The 19,294-nt window shown below is 41.2% G+C and overlaps 2 protein-coding genes across 6 annotated transcripts in view; one reads left to right on the top strand and one right to left on the bottom strand.

Annotated features, from left to right (window-relative positions):
- si:dkey-97m3.1 (fatty acyl-CoA reductase 1) overlaps positions 1 to 12,433 on the top strand; it is a 56,559-nt gene extending 44,126 nt beyond the window's left edge. For all 3 annotated transcript variants that reach the window (XM_023952248.2, XM_078941924.1, XM_078941925.1), the window contains 9 exons: positions 1,221 to 1,400; positions 2,433 to 2,610; positions 4,084 to 4,128; positions 4,217 to 4,335; positions 5,608 to 5,675; positions 7,713 to 7,884; positions 7,973 to 8,102; positions 8,724 to 8,851; positions 10,215 to 12,433. In XM_023952248.2, coding sequence (XP_023808016.1) covers positions 1,221 to 1,400; positions 2,433 to 2,610; positions 4,084 to 4,128; positions 4,217 to 4,335; positions 5,608 to 5,675; positions 7,713 to 7,884; positions 7,973 to 8,102; positions 8,724 to 8,851; positions 10,215 to 10,377 — 1,183 coding nt within the window. In that variant the 3' untranslated portion in view covers positions 10,378 to 12,433. The remainder of the gene's footprint in view (positions 1 to 1,220; positions 1,401 to 2,432; positions 2,611 to 4,083; positions 4,129 to 4,216; positions 4,336 to 5,607; positions 5,676 to 7,712; positions 7,885 to 7,972; positions 8,103 to 8,723; positions 8,852 to 10,214) is intronic.
- Positions 12,109 to 19,195, bottom strand: LOC101157024 (endoplasmic reticulum-Golgi intermediate compartment protein 2). Of its 3 annotated transcripts, XM_078941926.1 has the most exons (15): positions 19,030 to 19,183; positions 18,620 to 18,751; positions 16,943 to 17,051; positions 16,833 to 16,879; positions 16,692 to 16,759; positions 16,561 to 16,601; positions 16,155 to 16,256; positions 15,968 to 16,063; positions 15,830 to 15,885; positions 14,850 to 14,948; positions 14,635 to 14,732; positions 14,392 to 14,554; positions 13,156 to 13,235; positions 13,002 to 13,081; positions 12,257 to 12,397 (listed from the first exon to the last, which is right to left on the bottom strand). In XM_078941926.1, the coding sequence occupies exons 2-14, from the start codon at positions 18,723 to 18,725 to the stop codon at positions 13,004 to 13,006; spliced, it is 1,143 nt and encodes a 380-aa protein (XP_078798052.1). In that variant the 5' UTR covers positions 18,726 to 18,751; positions 19,030 to 19,183; the 3' UTR covers positions 12,257 to 12,397; positions 13,002 to 13,003. The 3 variants fall into 3 exon arrangements, with proteins under 3 accessions (XP_011489511.1, XP_078798053.1, XP_078798052.1); XM_011491209.4 differs by having other exon boundaries at positions 12,109 to 13,081; positions 19,030 to 19,195; XM_078941927.1 differs by having other exon boundaries at positions 12,109 to 13,081; positions 19,082 to 19,192.
- Between the last annotated feature and the right edge of the window lie 99 nt (positions 19,196 to 19,294).

Here is a 19,294-nt window from a genome sequence, read left to right as displayed (position 1 = left end):
TCCAACAACAAGCTAATGGACCAAAACAAAATCCCAGGCTCTGCCGGAACTGCATGATGGTAAACCTGAGAGATGGTCTATCCAGCACAGTCTGCAGACTTGAACCCCAATCATCTCCTTGGGGAATTTCTGCAGAAGACTAGGAAAGAAAAATATTCTTTCCCATGGTCCATGACCATTTGGTCCATGAAGAGTCAGTTTCTGTGAAACTAAGTCAAGTTTTCAGTCTTCAAATCAGCTGGTGGTTATCACAAACTGCTATTATGGTTTCAAAACAATTAGTGGAGGGGCAATAACAGGTATTTTCTGTTTCCTGAATTCCACAAGATGTGACAGTGATGGTAAAAAAAAAAACAAATGAACGTTGTTCCCTTGACAAGTTGGAAATTTGTGGAATCAGAGATCAACTCGAAATTTATCAGTTTTATTGGACCTCAGTTTTCCAAAACGTGATGTACAAAAACATTCACCTGCAGTACAGTCGTCACACGTGTTTCTACGAGGTATGGGTCCAGGTGAATACTCAATTCTGATTGGCTGCTGGGTGTGCATTAAAAAGTGATAAAGCACAGTGATAACCGCACACCTAAAAAAGAAGTTCCGGTCAGAGGTAAACTTTTTCTCTGAACTGATGCTTTATTTTACCCTTTGCGATGATCAGCATATATATCGCTTTCTGCAGTCTAGATCGGAGGCTGGAGCGTTGGGATGGTTCAGGTTTTTATGTCGCGTGTTAATTTCTGATAATGCCATAAACCCTTACCTAATATCCTCAATGCATTTACCAAGAGCCTGTACCGAGCCTCGGTCTCCTGGTGTCATCTGCGTAGCTAATGTAATGTTGATGTTATTTATCACCTGGGCAAGTGGGAGCATGTAGATGTTAAATAGAAGTGGTCCCAGGATGGAGCCTTGGGGAACTCCACATGTAATTTCTGTTGGCTCAGATGTGATCTGTAGTGTAGAGCAAAGAGATGTTAAAACATCTTAAAACCTGGTAAAATGTCTTGAATGTCTACAAACAAGGCTTTAAATCTCTGCAATTATGAGATGGTTTGTAGTCCAACCCCTGAGATATTTTTAAACACACCTGCACAATATTGAAGCACGCGTGCAAACTTTGCCTCCCACACAGGCCCGCCTTCCTGTGCAGCCTGGGCTCCTCCACACGCATGCAGCAACGCTCGGCCTCTAAACGCCGTCTCTCCTCTCGCCCACAGACACGCTCTGCAGCTGAACGTGATCGCCACGCAGGAACTCCTCAGCCTGGCCCAGCGGATGCACCACCTCGAGGCCTTCATTCACATCTCCACCGCCTATGCAAACTGCAACCGCAAGCACATCGACGAGGTCATCTATCCGCCACCTGTCGAACCCAAGAAGCTCATCGAGTCTCTGGAGTGAGTGGATGAAGCGCGTTTAGCTTCAGGGAGACGTGGAATCGATTCCAGTTCACCTGATTTCTCAGAAAGGGAAAAAACCTTGAAAAACTTGATCAGAGATGAAGATAAATCTACCTACCTACTCTTCTTGAAGCTTTTATTGAGATTTATGAAAACGCATGAGGAATTGAAAAAATGATGCTAAATATTTGTCACTTCTCTGCCAGATTTTGGACCTGTCTTTATGAAAGAAAGAGACTTTTGTGCTTTTGCACATGGAAGCTGCTTTTAACAGAAAATAAATAAATGAAACCCTGTAAATTGGCAAATATCTTTACTTGACATTAATTTTCTGTCTTTCAAAGATCAACTCCGATCATCTTTTGTTCTATTGTAAAATCATTCCCAGTGGTCTTTTAATTGTGATGCCATTGTAGGCAAAATCAAAAAATCTGTGTAGTTTTCTGGGACATAGTTTCTGTAGGGCGGCAGGAGGTCATTAGAAAATAAAATCTCTGAGCTGCGGGCAGGACTGTTGGCCTGGGGAATCCCACCGCTCTTCCCCTCCCTGTTGCTAAGAGCTCAGAGCAGGGAGCTTGTGGCGCACAGTCAGAAATAATCTCTTTTTTTTTCCTGAACACATTTTATCGCCTGCTCCTGATTTCACAATAATTTGAATAAAGAAGTACTAAGAAATGCAATTTTAATCTTAACTTTCTTTATGTATGTATGTACTCCATCCTCAGAAGAAAATCCCATAAGAACCTGTTAGAAAACACTATTTTCCTCTGAGTGAGTCTTTAAAGTTGCTCTTGACATCACAACCTGCTATTTATAACTCAAATGACGGATTTAGACTGTAGTAGAAATGCAACATGAACTGAAAGTACTGCATCAAAGTTGTCCTTGAACTTTATTTGACTGCAACGCATGTTTTGATTTCCCTGTCATAACAATCGAAATACCAATAAAAAAATGCTGCAACTTATGACGTTTATTTCCAAACTCTGCTGCATATCCCCCACGACTGAGTCCTCTGTTCAATTGCAGGTGGATGGACGACGGCATGGTCCAGGACATAACGCCGCGGCTCATTGGCGACAGACCCAACACCTACACCTACACCAAAGCTCTGGCTGAGTATGTGGTGCAGCAGGAGCAGGACAAGCTGAACATTGGCATCATCAGACCCTCCATAGTGGGAGCCAGCTGGCAGGAGCCTTTCCCTGTGAGTCCAGAGATCAGCCTCTTTCCTCTGACTGATGGTGTCAAAATGTGTGCTGGTGTGTTTTTTTTCATGGGAAACTTCAGCCCGCCCCCCTTCTTTGTAGTTGTCGTACTCATCAGTGGAAATAAGATATTGATCGGCGTGATGCTGCACGGCGCAGTGCTGCTCCGTGTGTCTTCATCTAAGGCGATTCTGAACATTTGAAACCAATTTCTAAAGTCTTTTGTTTCTTTAACAATTTGGCCTGGAAGCCATAAAAAGGGGATTTCTCCACAGGACGAATGGAAAAGTCTTTCTTCCTTCTCTGGTATTCATCAAAACATTTCTGTTACCATAAGTTCAATTTTTATCATCCTGTGCTAAATATAGAAAGATTTTCCAATTTGAAGTCCCACAGGTTTCCTTAAAAATAAAAGTCTGGCATGCTTTTTTGGAATAAATTATTAAAGTCAAGCAGGAAACTAAAAAAAAATCAGACATTGATTCTGGTTGTTGACAATCGCTTAATCTGTAGGATTATAGGAAAAGAAAGAAAATCTTTTTTCTTGATTAATATAGCCTCTGAAGCTTTAAAAGTTTTTTTTTTTTTAAACAATGTTCAACAACCAAGAAAGAAAAGCTCTGATTAAGATCTATAAGTATTTCTCTGCAAAATTGAATATTAAAGTAACACCACCATCTCAAGAAAATCAAGAAAAATAATCTCATCAAGAAATATTTTTAATAGAAGAATAGTTTTAGTTTAAGAAAGTATATCTTAGGGACTACATTTGTTTTTCCGAAAATAAGAATTTTTTACTTATTTTTTACGTTTTTGCAGTGGGATTTGAACAAAACCCTGAATGTTGTGGGCCATCTTGCTCAGACTAAAGCCAGAGCATTAACTATCCAAAAGATGAAAAGTTTTTAAAAAACCGCAGGCTAGTCTTGAACCTTAAAAATGGATCAAAAAAGCCCTGAAGTCCTGCTAGTCCAGCCAGTCGAGGAGCTGTACGCAGAACATGCCTTTAAAAAACCTCCAACATGTGCAACGTCATGGAAGAATTTGTCTAAGTCCATAAATTCCAGCCTGGAGTCGAGGCTGCAGCTCCTGGCTTTTCTCAGCATACAGTTGTAAGCTCAGCATGTCACCGTGGCGGGCCGGCAGGCGCTGCGGCGGACGCCTGTTTGTTGTTCAGAAGCTCAATATGCAGCGACCCTCTGTCGCGTTCCTCCTCGTCTGCTCAAATCTTCCAAATTCGTGCCACGGATTCTGGAGACTGAGGAGAACCCCCCCCAGCATCCGGTTCATGAGGAACTCCAGCAGTCCAACTCATTCATTTTTAATGCTCCCTAATTGAACTTGACAATCGCGGCCCCCCCAGGAAGTAACACAACCCCCACCGACAGCGTGTGTGCTGCTGTTAGTCTGCGTGTCGGGGATGTTATGGACTGTCTGAGAGCTCACGGAGGGTTTCCCATCTTATGCTGCAGGGCTGGATCGACAACTTCAACGGGCCGAGCGGAGTCTTTATAGCTGTGAGTTCCACATCTTCATCCACGAGCTTTTCATCAGCTGGAGTGTGTGGGGGGGCGCCAGGGCCTCACTGTGCTGTTCTGTGCGCAGGCGGGAAAGGGCATCCTGCGCACCATGAGGGCCAACAACGATGCAGTGGCTGACCTGATCCCCGTAGACGTGGTCGTCAACCTGACGCTGGCTGTGGGCTGGTACACCGCCGTGCACAGGTGAGAGAAAACAAAAGGATTTGGAGGAAAACGTTCTGCCTTTATCCTTTTAAAGCTTTCAGCAAACTAGTTTTTTGTTTCAAAGTTTTATAAAAAGATGGATGGATGGATGGGTGGAAAGGATGCATTAGTGGGTGGATAGAAAGCAGTTCTCCAGCATTTAAAAATAAAACATGACGGTAACAATAAATATAAATGAAATAAAATGGATAAAAAGTTGATTATAAGACCGGTTCCTTCTACTGTCTAGTGTTGCCGCTCTGATTTAAAGGATCTGTGGCAGCTGGAATAAAGGATGTTGCGTTCCCTTCTTATTTTTCTTGCAAACATTCAAAAGCCTTTTCAAGCGGCCCCGTTTTTCCATCTGCTCCTGATTCACAACAATTTAAATTAAGAAAACCTCAATTTTCTCATTTGTCCTCCAGAAAAATGCCACAACATGTTAAAAACACCATTTTCATTGGAGCAGGTCTTCAACAGCTCAAAAGCAGCTTAAGTAGTGAATATTCAGGAAGTGTAGAATTCAAGTCCCAAAATGCTTTGCTGGTCTCTCCATTAAAATGTCCCCATCGTTTTTTTATTTTAAAACACAATTTTTAACAGTAAAGTTAATAACTTCACTCCTAATTTTTCCTTGAAAAAACAAAACATTCTTCATAACACTGATAATGCAGTAAACATGGTTACCATGGTAACTAGGGACTACATTTGTCCCAGCATAGGAAAAAATGTCTTAAATGTCAGTCTATGGGTGGAGATTGAAAAATGTTACTCAATACTTTTGACAGTAATGTGGAATTAAGATTATATTGTGATTATTAAGCGGCTGTAAAAGGCTAATTGGATCCAGGTTTTTCCACATATTTTGAATAGGTACAAACCAGCTAATGTTTTCTTGAACACTTACCACTTCCTGCTTTTTTAGCAGCAACAAAGCAGCATAAAGAGCCATAAGTGTGTAAAGAAACACAACTGAGAGGGTTTTCCTGGCAAAAAGAGTTTGTCAAATAAAGCTGTGAAATTCCTTTGGCAGGAATGTGTTACTGTTGCGTCACCTTAACTGACGGAGCCAGATCTTCCATTCAGAAAACAATGGGAGGAAGAGCCAATCAAGAGTCGCTTTGCTTTCATTTATTGTCACCTGTGAAGACGTGACATTAAACAGCCGTCAAATAACGCCATTTATGATCATTGTCTGACGCTTTTTGTAATAATATAGGGAGGGGTCAAACGTTTTGACCTCTTATGACCTTCATCTCTCGCATCTTGCAGACCTAAAACGACCCTGGTGTACAACTGCACGTCTGGAGGCATCAACCCGTTCCACTGGGGGGAGATCGGTGAGTCCCCCGTCCGACCGGCGCTGCAGTCGGGTGCTGACGGCGCCCGGCTCCTGCCAGCACGCTGCTGTCAGTCTTCACTGTCCTCATCCACCCTCCTGCTCTCTGACTTCATGTTTGGTGTGTTGGGGTTGAAATTTGGTCTGAGGAGCAGCTCCACCTGCTGGAGAGAAGTGGAACTTTCTGCAGGTTTGATGTGAGGGAAGCGCGTTAGTATTTAGCTTCAATTCCAGATAATTTTTTAAAATTTAAATTCAAACAAATTAAATAAATTAAAACTAACAATTGTTTCACCCTAGAAAAAAATGTTTTTGTTGTTTAAAATAAGAAAACTATAGAAACAACTTTGGAGGTCAGGCATTAAAGTGCAAAGAAGGGAAACATTAAAATGTGCAGAAAATTCAAAGGGAAGAGGAAAAAAAAAGTATAAAATAAAATAAAATTATACATCTATAGCCAGAAAAGGAAATGCCAGAACCAGAAAAGTGCAGTAAGCCAAAATACATTTACGAATGATTTTTCACTTTTTTTGTAGGTTATAACCCCTTCATGCCTGACTTTATAAAACATTTATATATATATTTAAAAAAATCAATGTCTTTTCTGTTCAAGGTAATGTTGAATGACGTGGCGTCCTGGATTGCGACATGCAGGATGAAGGGGTTAAAAAAGAAAACTAAATGTGTATTTTTCCACAACACCATTGTAGACCAAAAAAAGGTTAACAGATGATACTGAATGGAAAACTGCTCACATTTTACTACCCAAGCAGGAGCACATCATTCTTAATCAATATATGTATTGATTCTATTAATATTTGAGGACTTTTTTCTTTAGATTAATTCACTTTAAGGGTTTAATTCTGCTTTTTCTCAACTAATGTTTATAATAATTCTAATTCATTTAAGTTCACATCTTATAAACCCACTCCGATCATTTTTGATCTGTTGCAAACGCGTTCCCAGTGGTCTTTGAATTGTGGTTATGCCGGTTTTTAGACAAAATCCAAAAACCTGTCGTTGTCTAGGACATAGTTTCTGCAGAGCGGCAGGAGTTCGAACTGGCAGCCACGGCTCTGTCAGTCTGCCCCAGGGCATCAGTAGTTTACCATCACCAAGTATGAATGAGGAGTGAAGGAGACACAATGTAAGCGCTTTGAGCATCTGGAAAAGCGCAGATAAATCCAATCCATTATTATTATAATATCATAGAAAGTAAGACTTGGAAAAGCACCACAAAGATGCTTCTCTGGTTTAAAGTTGTGCAGATTTTGCCGACTCCTGCACGTTATTGTGGAAGCGCCGACGTCCGGTTGGCAGGATGTCAGCGAGCCCTCAGATTACCAAATGCTCTTCTACGGAAATTACAAGCAGATGGCAGGTGGCGGGATTAGGTCTGATCGCTGCAGCTGATGGGAGCAAAGCTGCACTCTCTCTGGTCCCGGTGATGAAGCCAGTTATGAAACGCAGGCTTAGGATCGACTAAAACATCCCAACGTGAAAGCGTGCATGCATGTGGAAGTATGTGTGCTCTAGAACAGAAGGATCCAGACCACAGCTGGCTGTCACCTCTGATTGCTCATCCCGTCCCCTGCAGCCTCTTCCGGGCTTTTGCCATGGAAACCGGCTGGGTTTGCCTGATGCGGTCACGTGACTTCACTCCCACATCTGTGGATTTTTGCTGGAGGAGGTGTCCGCAGAGCTCTCCTCCTCACTGTCAGAGTAAAATCCACCTCATATCCTGGAAGATACCCTCCCGGCCCGCGACCCGCGCTCCGCGCTCCGAACCTGTTTGTCTGGTTTACCGATGACTTTAAGAGCATTGCCCCCACCATCGGAGTCGCAGGGCTTAGCGTGGGGATTATCTCCAAAAAACATAAACCTGGTGTTCTTTGAGGATTTTGGAGGAGACACTTTTCATCATCTGGATTAAAAAACTGTTTGTCTGCTGCTTTTATTTTTTGAAATCCAGAGGAGTTTTGGAACCAGACAACCACCAGTTGATTGAGTGAAAAAGACCTTATTTTCTCTTCAACAGAGCACCATGTGATCTCCTCCTTCAAGAGGAACCCTCTGGAGCAGGCTTTCCGCAGGCCCAACGCCAACATCACCTCCAACTACCTGATCAACCAGTACTGGATCCTGGTCAGCCACAAGTTCCCGGCCCTCATCTACGACCTCTTCCTGCGCCTGTGCGGGCAGAAGCCACAGTAAGGCCCCCACGGCTGTGTGGGAATTTGAAATGCGCAGACGGACGGGTTGAGATGTCTCATAACCTGCATCCGTGTCCCGCTGCAGGATGATGCGCATCTTCAATCGCCTGCACAAGGCCATCGGCCTGCTGGAGTACTTCAGCAGCCAAGACTGGGAGTGGAACTCGGACAACATTAGCATGCTGATGAGCCAGCTCACTCCAGAGGACAGAACGGTGGGGCAATCACAGGCCAAGTTCCCCCCACATCTAAGATTTTAACCCTTAGTGGTCTGGGGCCTTTAAAATCTTTCTCTCAATTAATTCATCTTTCACTTCTTAAGAGTCGAGCTAACATTCTACTCAAACGGCAATGGTTAAGCAGAATAAACTATTGGGGTAAAATGACCCAAAATGGGATGTCCGTACTGTTTACTATTATTATTATTTTGTGTCCGGCGGCCCGGTACCGGTCCGCGGCCCGGTGGTTGGGGACCACTGCTCTAAACTACAATGTTCCAAAGAAGACTTGTCATGATTCTAGTTTTGTTAGTTTTAAACCAAAAAGGTCAAAGCTAAAAACCTTTTGAAACCTTTGCGTTTGAATGAAAATGATACCAAGTGTCTGTCATTCCTGTCACTGTAAACAAACAATATGTTCAGATTCTAAGGGTTAATTTTGAAGTTAATCTTTTTTTCTTAAGATTCTTGTGATTTTGTTTTTATGAGATTAAAAAGATATTTTTTTTACAACTCTAAAAAATGCTCAGCAGGACCAGCTGGATATAAGGGGGCTCACTACTCCATCTAGTGGCTATGACTGGTATTGATCAGAAACCTTGTTTCCTCACTTTTCAGATGTTTAACTTTGACGTCCGACAGCTGAACTGGCCCGAATACATCGAAAACTACTGCATCGGCACCAAAAAGTACGTCCTGAACGAAGACATGTCGGACATTCCTGCAGCCCGGCAACATCTGAGGAAGTAAGTCATCAGGAAGAGCGAACATTATGACTGCTGAAGAAAAGAAAATGCATTTATTATGAAAGGTTAATACAACTAAGGCACAATAATAGTTGAAAAGGCTAGAGTGGAAATAAACCCAAAAAACCTCCACCTATGCTGAAAGATGTTTTTTTTTTTAATGCAGGTTTAATGCAAATATTCTGTAGTACAAATTATGATGGTAAATGGTAAATATTTGGTTAATATATAGCGCTTTTCTACCTTCCTCAAAGGCCCAAAGCGCTTTACGGTCACAGTCACACACATTCACACACGCTGGCGAACACTGGCGCCAACCTTCCACCAGAGGCGAAGTGTCCTTGCCCAAGGACACTTCGAGACATGGCAGGAATCGGACCTGCAATTATTACGTTCATGGGCCGCCCGCCATGATGACACCTCTCTCATGCTTATAGACTTGGATTAAGTCATTTGTTTTTACATTTAATCATTTTAAAGTTAAATCTGAATTTCTGTGATTATTTTTCATTCTTTTTGTTGTAAAATTGTGAGGAGAAATTCATTAAATTATAAGAAAAGTCAACATTTTACCCAAAAAAATGTAAATTTCTGATTTTAAAAATCCAAATTTTACAAGTTCAAATTTGTGTTTTTTTTAAATAAATTTGATGAAAAAAGGTTTTTCAAAAAAGATTCAGCAAGATAATTATTCCATTTACTTAATTTGTCTGCAATATCAATAAAACAGTTAATGTTTCTCTGTTGGAGACACATTTCATTTTTGAAAAAGCGTGACTTTTCTTTGTAAAATTGTGACTTTCATTGATACATCTACGACTTTGTTCTAGTGACATTGTGACTGTCTGTTAAATCTATGACTTTAGTTTCATAAAGTTTTGACCTTTCTTCAAATATTAGTAACTTTAGTCTAATGAGATTTTGTTTGACTTTCTTACCTCATGATTTTATGATTGATTCTCAAAGTTATAACTTTATTTTACTAATATTTTTATTATTGTTTGTAAATTTACACCTTTATTTGGATTTCTTTTATTTTTGGTGAAAAATCTACACCTTTTTGTAATAAATTGACACACCTTTCTAAAATTTTAAGTTTATTTTATTTGTGGTCATAAATCTACACCTATTTTTTCTAAAATTTAGCTTTTTTTTTTGTCAAAATACCTTTAATAGTTTCTAAAATTTTGATTTTTTTTTTTTTGGTGATAAATTGACGCCCTTACTTTTGCTAAATTTTGTTTTTTTGGTCATAAATTGACACCTTTTGTTTTTGTAAAATGTGGATTAAAATCCACAAACTGTTCCATAGTTTTGACTCCTCTCACGTCGTCTCCTCCTCCTCTTCTTCCTCGTCTCTCAGGTTGAGGAACATCCGCTACACCTTCAACACTCTCCTGGTGGTTTTCATCTGGAGAGTGTTCATTGCTCGCTCCCAGATGGCCAGAAACATCTGGTACTTCGTGGTCAGCCTCTGTTTCAAGTTCCTCTCCTACTTCCGTGCATCGAGCACCTTAACCAACTGAGTCTACCCAAGCCAGAAACGGCAGCTCTTGCCTTTACCCGTCATCCTGGACTGAGCGCGCTCCGTGTGGAGGCTCTCTGGCGGAGCGTACTGCAGCTGAGTGGAGCTCTCAGGAGAAAAAGAAAGCGGTGTACTAGCCATGACTCGTTTGGATTCCTGTCATCAGTACCGGTTCAGCAAACCCCTTCCAAGAAACCCCCCAATTATTGTTCATTTTCTACCTGATGTTCAAAGTGGCCAATTACATATGCAACAACCATCCTTGTATGTGACTTCCACCCCCTCCCTCTTGAATCTCGGTACATTGCCTTACCTTGTGAGGATTTTTGTCACACACACCCCCCCCCCAGTACTTGAAATACAGCGGTGGGTGATTCAAAGGATGATCTCTGACGTTTTTCGGTTTCTCCTCACTCGGATGATTTGGAGGTCTGCGGCTCTACCTGACATTAACGTGCGTCTGCCTTCCCGAAAATGACACAGAAGTCTCCCTCCTGGATTTCTTTTCAAGCTAATCTAGATTGAGGGGAGCGTTTTTCAAAAATCTGACCCCACAACAGGAGGATCTGCCCCCCCTTTCCTGCAGATGACTAAATTAGGATCAGAAATGTTGGCGTCTGTGTCTCGGTTGAACGCTCATCCACTTTATGCCTGTTTGTACAGCAGTTTGTATGAACCATGTTAAATATTTTTACATCTTTATACTTGCATCAAAGGCTAGTCTGTGCGCAGTGTAGTGTATAGAAATACCAGTTAACAGAAGGTCTGAACCGAGCCTGAGCGCACTTCTTTTCAGGTGGGTCTGTAAGTGAAGAGTGGAGTTCAGACAAAAATGCCAAATGAATCCAAGGATGGATCTCAATAAAATCCAGCATCAGTGATTCTTTGTGTTAAAGACCCACTCCGATCATCTTTTGATCCATTTCCAGTTTTTTTAATCATAAATGTCATTTTTAGCCACATTTTTTATGTATTTCATTGGAATTTGCCTTAATTGTGGGCGGGACTGTTGGCACAGAGAAGCCCCGCCCCCTCTTCTCTTCCTGTAAGCTGAGAGCTCTCTGTTTACATGCTCTCTTGCTATCTTACAGCTAGGGGGAGAACATGGATCTAGTCTACCGTTGGATGAGGAGCAGGGAGATGGTGGCCCACCCTCAAATGATTGTTTTCAAAACGTTTTTAGATAAATACTCAGAAATGCAACTGTGAGCCAAATTCTCTTAAAATATGACCTACGTTTTCAGAAAAACACCAAAATCGCGATTTTTATCGGAGTGGGTCTTTAAAGCTAGAAAGAGGCGGTCGAGTGGGAAAAAAATAATAGGATGTCGATTGAAACTTTAAGGTCTGGAATCCGTAATCACTGGACGTGGTTAGGCAGGTGGCTAATGAGGAAAAAACTTTATCAACTTTAAATAAAATGGTCACTTAAATAGCTATACGAGAGTCCCAGACAATTGGAGCAAACTGGGAACCTGTTCCGACAAATCAGGCTACATTAAAAAAAAAAAGATTTAACACAGAAGTTAGATTAACAAAACCAAACAAAAAAAACAGTGGACCAAAATACAGAGCCATGAGGGACACCACGCCTTACAGAATGAAGACACGCAGTGCTTTTCATCAAAAGGGTAAAGGATTCTTAAATGATTGATCCCAGTTCTGTTAATAAATTATTCTTACAACCAAAAACGTGAGCGACTGTTGATCTTCACTTGTGTTTCACACAGAGCTTCCCTCAGTCTACAGAGTATTAACAATGGCTTTTATTTTTTTTAAAGACAGAAATGAGGAAAGCTGTGCAGAATTGAAAGGCTTGCTGGAATAACAATAATGAGCCTTTTACGGGAAGAAAAAAGGGACAAACTCTTCATGTTTATGCAAAGCTAACGTCTGGTGTTAACAGTCTGATGAAAGGACGACAAAGCTGTTCTTGTCACGTCGCCCTCAAACGTTGTTTTCACGGGGTAGTGACGGAGGCGGCGGTGGGGGACATCCGAGAATCTGTAAAATGTCTGTCTGGCAAAAATGAAATAAAAATGACTTAAAAAGTGCAACTGCAGTGCAGTCTGTTTCATTTGCTGCCATTAATTTTAGGGGTGAGTGTAAAAAAAAAAAAAAAGCATAATAATCCAGTTAACCTTTTTTTAACATGCAAAATCTTAATTTCTGTTCATTTTAACTGTAAAAATGTAAATATTTCTTTTTGATGAATACTATCAAACTAAATATTAATTTATGACCAAAAAGCCAACAAATCTATATTGAATTAAGTTCGGTTGTATCAAAAATGACGCGAGCTTGGGAAGCTGTCATCGTTTTGGCAGTTATGCTCAGCCTCTGCTCACCTTTTGTTGTTTTTTTTCATTCCTGCACATCTATTTTTTTAAACTTGGCACTTGTTGGTTTATGACAAACAACTTTTGCTCTTTTAATTTTAACCTCTTGACGGCTCAACAAAGAGGAAACTGTGGAAAACTAAACAATTGCATCTTCAATCTTCAAGTTGGCTTTACTCAGTTGGACAAATCGGCATCTTCTGCTGCTTCAAACATGTTTTTTATAATCAAAATGACAGCAGTGAACATTTCTCCAGTGAGCTTAAAACAAAAAACTTAAAACCCTCGTCACTCGTGAGCAGCAGCGTTGGGGGCCAGCAGAGGAGCGTGGTGGTTGCTCAGATTATTCATCTGTAGCTGCGCGTCCTGGAACACATCAAGTCAGCCCGTTAGGATGAAGGACCGCTCGCCAGCCGTCTCAGGAGGAATTGGAGACTCACCTCTCGGCGCCTGTAGACTCCGAGGTTAAAGCGGCAGCAGACGATGTCGAAGCAGAAGCCGATGAGGCTGTGAAGCATGCCTTTAAAGGAGAGAGGAAGGTAAATATCACACACTCACATCCAAAAACTTCCATTTAGCCAACAAGTTTGATTTGATTCTGTGGGGTATTTTTTGAATGATGATAAAGTCTAAGACCAGGTTTTTCACTAACTGTGATGTTCAAGGTGCATGAAGTTACCGATGAGTTTCAGATTTCTTTATTAACCTTGATGTTATTTTATTTAAGGTTCAGATCTTCACCTCGCTATATCGCAGTTCACTTTTCGTAGTATCGCTGATGTTTTGTTCTTTTCCTCTGAACGGCACAGTGGTCTGTGTCCTGATTGGCTGTTGACCTTGCCAATCAATCTCTGTGTCAAATCTGCTGCAGTATTGACAGATTGGACGGTTTTGATTTGGAATTTGCGAGTGGAGATTTTTTTGGGCGGGTTTGGGATCGGTTTGGCAGTTTTTATCTGGGATAACTTATAGGGTCTGGCAGTTTTTGCTGATTTTTGGGCTGGAAATCTGTGACCATCTGGCAGACCTGCTCTAAACTTGAACACAGTTGCACAAATCTTTGACCGAGGTCATGGTTAATCACAAGGCAGCACTAAATTTTGTTTCTTGGAGTTAAAAAAAACCCTCCTTTTCCTAACTAAACGGTAAATCTATACAGGTATTTATCCTCATAACTTACTTTCATATTAAAAGTCTCATTTAAGGCTTCTAAGATTGAAGCCTGGATTTGATACCCCTCATACCTTTAAAGACCCACCTCGGTGAAAATTGTGTTTTTCGTTTTTTAATATGCTTTTGTCGTATTTTTCTGATGCTGGAGGACATGCATAAAGAAAATTAAGCTTAAATTTGTATTTCTTTGCCCAAATCTTTGTGAATCAGGAGCAGATGAAAACGTTTGAAAATGAGTAAATATGTGACAGAAAATCCGCAGCAACGCGAAAGGGGGTGTGGTTGCTCCGTGCCAACAGTCCTGTTCACAACTAGAGGTGAATTTTTAATGAACTCCTGCCACTGCAGAAAACGAAACTGTTTCTTGGGGGTTTTTTGGCTAAAAAACGGCATAAACGATATTAAAAGACCACAGGGAACGCCTTGAAAATCAATCAAAAGACGATGGGAGTTGGACTTTGACATGTCCGCCTGTGACGGAGGAAGGAAAGCTCTGCACTCGCCTGTGGTGGAGTAAATGCCTCCGATGATGCCGCACAGTCGCACCAGGAACTGCCAGAGGGGCATGTGCTGCTCGCTGACCGTCACCATCAGAGAGCTGGTGTCGTATTTGAAAAAGATGCCGGAAACGCCGTGACTTCCTGCTGTGTGGTTGATTACCCTCTCCTTTACAAAGAAAAACCCAGGTGACCCCGCTGATCCAGCCCTCTAGAGAATCTTTTTTTTCCCCCCTAATGATTACTCACCCGCTCCGTCACAGAGAACTGATGTGTGTCTGCAGTTATCTTGTATGTCTTCAGTTTTGTGGGCACCACTGTAATGAAGTACTGGTACATCTGGTTATCTGTGGTGGACATGAACGTTAAAGTCAGCTGTGGAAACGCAGAAACAAACGATTCTGGGATTGTAACAGAAGACCTTCAGTCCTGTTAGACTGAGGTGTTGGAGGGCGGTGACTTACTGTCATAGGTGATTTTCTCTGTGCCGTCCAGAGGATTGATGATGCCGGGTATCTCCTCGCCAAAACATAAGCGATCTATTCGATGGGAGAAGTTGTATGCTGCGGCGTGAAGAGGAGAAGACGGTGGACAACATGAAGAACCACAGCGAGATTTGGAAACAAAGCCGGTAAAACAGAAAGTTTCGATTATGGTCTAAACTTTAGGTCTGATGGCAGAAAAATGAGCAAATAAACCCCTAAAAAACAAATCAATCCATGCATCTTCTAAACCGTTTTGTTCCCTTTCGGGGTCACGGGGCTGCCGGAGCCTATCCAGGTCGCCAGTCTGTCACAATCGCACACCCGTGCACACTCACATTCACACCGATGGACAATTTAGAGTAACCCATTAACCTACGAAGCATGTTTTTGGGCGGTGGGAGGAGAAAAGCAATGCAGGTACATCCAAACTCCACACAGAAAGGTCCCCCATTGGTTCTGTTTTGGGTTCCCCTGCTGGGACTTGAACCGGGGTCCGTCTTACTGTGAGGCAAGAGCGCTAACCACTGCACCACAGTTTTCATGTTCTTTTAAAAAAAACTATTTAAAAGTTACAAAAAGCTTTGCATGGGTAAACTGTTTCTGACAAGTGAGTGCACCATAGCAGGCACAATCTGATTGATGCAAACTCCTTGGTATAACCCTTGTGCTATCGTAGGCACTTTAACGTTGGGAGTTGGGTCATCTAGACCCACTAGACAGTGCGCTGAACCTTTTTTCTTCAATGATTTGTGATCTTCACTGGTTTCCGTGGATTACATGAAATCTTTCCACCTTTATCCACCTTTGTCATGGTAGGGAGAACATGTCAATCTAACCACTCGTCTTATTTGCCAGAGTCTGGAGTTCTTGTTCTGCATTTACTTTTTGAAGACAACTGTCTCTGAGCATGCGTTTCTTTTTGACACTTATCTCACCACATACAGTTTATTCAAACTTACACTCATGGCTCACAAATGCTGCAATGTGCGCATGGCCCTGAGGATGGTGGATCGGCCTGAAAAACAGATTTTTTGGTCAGTTTCCTCAGTTACATGTTTCTGTTTTTAATCATTTCTCTTATGTTTCCAGGTCCTCACTTTCCCACAGTGATGTGCAGGTTTCCCGCCACCTTGTTGACGTAAATATCTCCGTGTATTCTGCAAGCGTCGGGGGACTGCATAAAGACAGCGTCCCTGCAAAAGTCGAGGAAAAAGCACAAAAAAAAAGGTTTACAGCCTCTTTTTTTCAGAAAGGAATCGAGCTATTGCGTTGAAAATGACGAACCGGGGAGGCAGAGCGGTTGGAGCTCCTTTCAGCAGACTTTTGTATAAGACTTCCTGTAAAGCGTGTTCTTCTCTGAGCCTGTTTTGAATACGATGCAAAGTGCTGATAGATTAAAAACAAACAAAAAAAAAACCTTGAAAAGTCAGATTGATGCAAGACTTCAGCAGAGAAACATGTGGAATGAAGTTAAATGACGTTCTGTAAGTATAACTTCCTCATTTAAGATTTAAAAGAAACTTTTCTTGAGGGAGGAAGATGAAATCTTCCAAAATCTTTTTTAATTTAAACCTATAAAATGCATGGTGCAAAAAATGTGGAAAACATAAAACTGTAACTGAGCAGGTATTAATGATTTCCAAATGGGTCATTTTAGTCGGTCAAATATTATTATTATTTTTTGGCCTACCTCTGCCATTCTCTCTGTTTTGGGGTGAGTTCAAAGACAACCTGAACAAAAACCCAGAAAAAAAAACTGTTAACCTCCAAATCTAGGGTTTTTTGAAATTATTTGACGAGTGTAAGACCAGCAGCACCCACCGGCTCGTACTGCAAACCACCAGACGTGATCATGGTTTCCGCCAAATCCAGGATATCTGCTCCCACGTCTGCAGGCAGAAAAGCGTCACAAACTCGCACGAGAGGCTCAAAGACGAACACGGGAGGAGGTGGGATACTCACGCTGGCATCTCATGGCAACCGTGACGTCCACATTTATTCGTAATTTACTGAAAGACAAAACGTTTAGTGCAAATGAAATCGTAAATTCAAATGCCAAAAAAAAAGCTTACCTTGAAAAATCTTTGTCAACTTCATATTCATATTTCATCCAGGTGTCTTGATAAACAAAGAACTCCAAGACGGACAGAAGAGCCATGGTGCTGAAAGCGATGAGCGACACTGAAGAGGAACGAGGAAAACTTCAAAATGTGAAATAAAAAGAAAATAATTTGTAATAATTGGTAAATATCAAATAAAAATGGCATAAAATAGTGACTTAGAAGAACATTGTCCTAAAATAACATCCAAACTGAGTTTTGGTGTCAATGGGATAGAATATTTTATTATTGAATGTCTTAAAATAAAAAACTAAAATGCGTTTACAGTCCAATTCATTTTATCAGATGTGTTGATTAAATACATTGAATTCAATTCAGTTTTATTTATTTGGGCCAAAATTACAACACAGTTTTTTCAAGAGGCTTCACTAACCGTACGAAACATAACAGTTCTAAAATTCAATAGCTGATTGCTAATCAAACTAAACAGACTAGGCTAACGTGGGCATCCTTAGACCCTCCTCTGTAAGAAAAAACAAACAAAAAAAACAGATCACGGGAAAAATAAGAAGAAACCTCAGGGATGTCCACATTTTTGTTTGTTAACAGTACGTTTTACCCCCTCTTAAACAAAATTCATGCAACACCCCCCTAAAAAACATATTTCCAAAAATCTTACAGACTGCTCAGTCCTGTTTTATTTGTAGTTTTCTTTTATTATTTTCCTTTATTCATTTTGTTTTAAATTGAAAACCCACCTAGGCCAATGAAAATTGTTCTTTTGGAATATTTCTGATGTTGGGGGAGATATATAAAAGAAAATAAAGATTAAAATTGCATTTCTGAGTATTTCTTTTTTCAAACTGTTGTGAATCACGAGCAGAAGAAAAAAAATGCCATTTGAAGAAGATCGTAGAAAATAGGCTGGGGGGCCACAAGCTCCCTGCTCCTCTCCATTCTGACAAATAAATCCATGTCCGTCCTTGTTTTCTTCTTCTAAGCTGACATCTTGGTTAAAACTGTACAGCTGGATAGCTCGCTGTGTTTGTTGCACCAGTAATGTTAGATTGGAGGCGCGAGGGGCTGTAAGCTAGCGGGAAAGCCTGTAAACAGAGATCTCTCAGGCAGGGAAAGGAGGGGGCGGGGTTACACCACACCAACGGTCCACCCACAACTCAGAGGCAAATAATGAATTGACGCTCTGCAGAAACTATGCCCTAGACAAGGACACAGCTTTTTAAATTTAGCCTAAAAACGGCATACCGGTCGTCATAATTAAAAGACCACTGAGAAAGATTTCAAAATGGATCAAAAGACGATCATCAAGGTGGGATTTTAAGTTATTGACCAACTCTTGAGAAGTTTAATTTATTTTTAGAAGCTTTTCTTTCTATTTTTTATGGAATGAATGGGGTTTAGGTGAGCTTTGGTACGGTGGCCCTGAAGTCCAAATCACGATTTGCACTTCAAGAGCCCGTACTTGGGCTAGCCCACAGACCCCTCGATAGAAGCTTTTCTGTAGTGTCATTAAAAATAAAAGTCAATGCCAGAAATACCTTGACTCAAATTAAAAGCAATCTGGTATTGACTTTTATTTTTTATTATGCTACAGAATCGCTTCCCTATCCTTAACCCTATCTCAACGACAATTATGGTCAGGTAGGTCAGGTGTTGCGACAGGTGTCTCACCTGTCCCGCCGGAAGTGGAAGTCTCCACATAGCTGTCAGAAACTTTGGGGAAGGCGTCCAGCTCCTTCACCAGACTCAGGGCTTTCCTTCTGCTCAGACGCCTCATCTTCACTCAGGACACAGACAGACCCACTGCAATTCAAATACCACAACAATGAATGGCATCTCTACACACAACTGCAGCACTGCAAAAGCGCGTTAGACATTTACAATCTAATATTATTGTTTGTAGATCCAGAAAATCGTTTAGTTTAGCAAATTTCCGCTATCTGGAGTTTTATAACATATAACGTGCAGAATGACCGTTGGTTGTTCACCATAACGACGGCAGGCATTAAATCATTAAGCCTTAAGGCAGGTTTCTTTGCTTCCACAACAACCGCGCTTACGTCCATTTTTCTTCGTCTCACCTCTCACATTTCCTGGTTAGATGTTTATTCGATTTATCGAGTCCCAATAAACCTGGCAGTTGTTTAAAAGGCGTTTGCATTTCGATGCTAAATCCATGATCCTAACACGCAGGAAACCCAAGTGTCTGATTTGAATACGTGATGACGTAGTCCGTCGCGCGGCAGTGCGTAGCAGTTCAGCTATACTGTCAGAAGAGGGCGCTCGAACACAATTGTTTGATTTATAGATGGATTTTCTTTTTCAATAGTTATTTAGAATGATGTC

Source organism: Oryzias latipes, chromosome 23 (assembly GCF_053564925.1).
Source record: "Oryzias latipes strain Hd-rR chromosome 23, Olatipes_Hd-rR_3.1".
Classification (NCBI taxonomy): domain Eukaryota; kingdom Metazoa; phylum Chordata; class Actinopteri; order Beloniformes; family Adrianichthyidae; genus Oryzias; species Oryzias latipes.
This window is presented reverse-complemented; position numbering and strand designations above follow the sequence as displayed.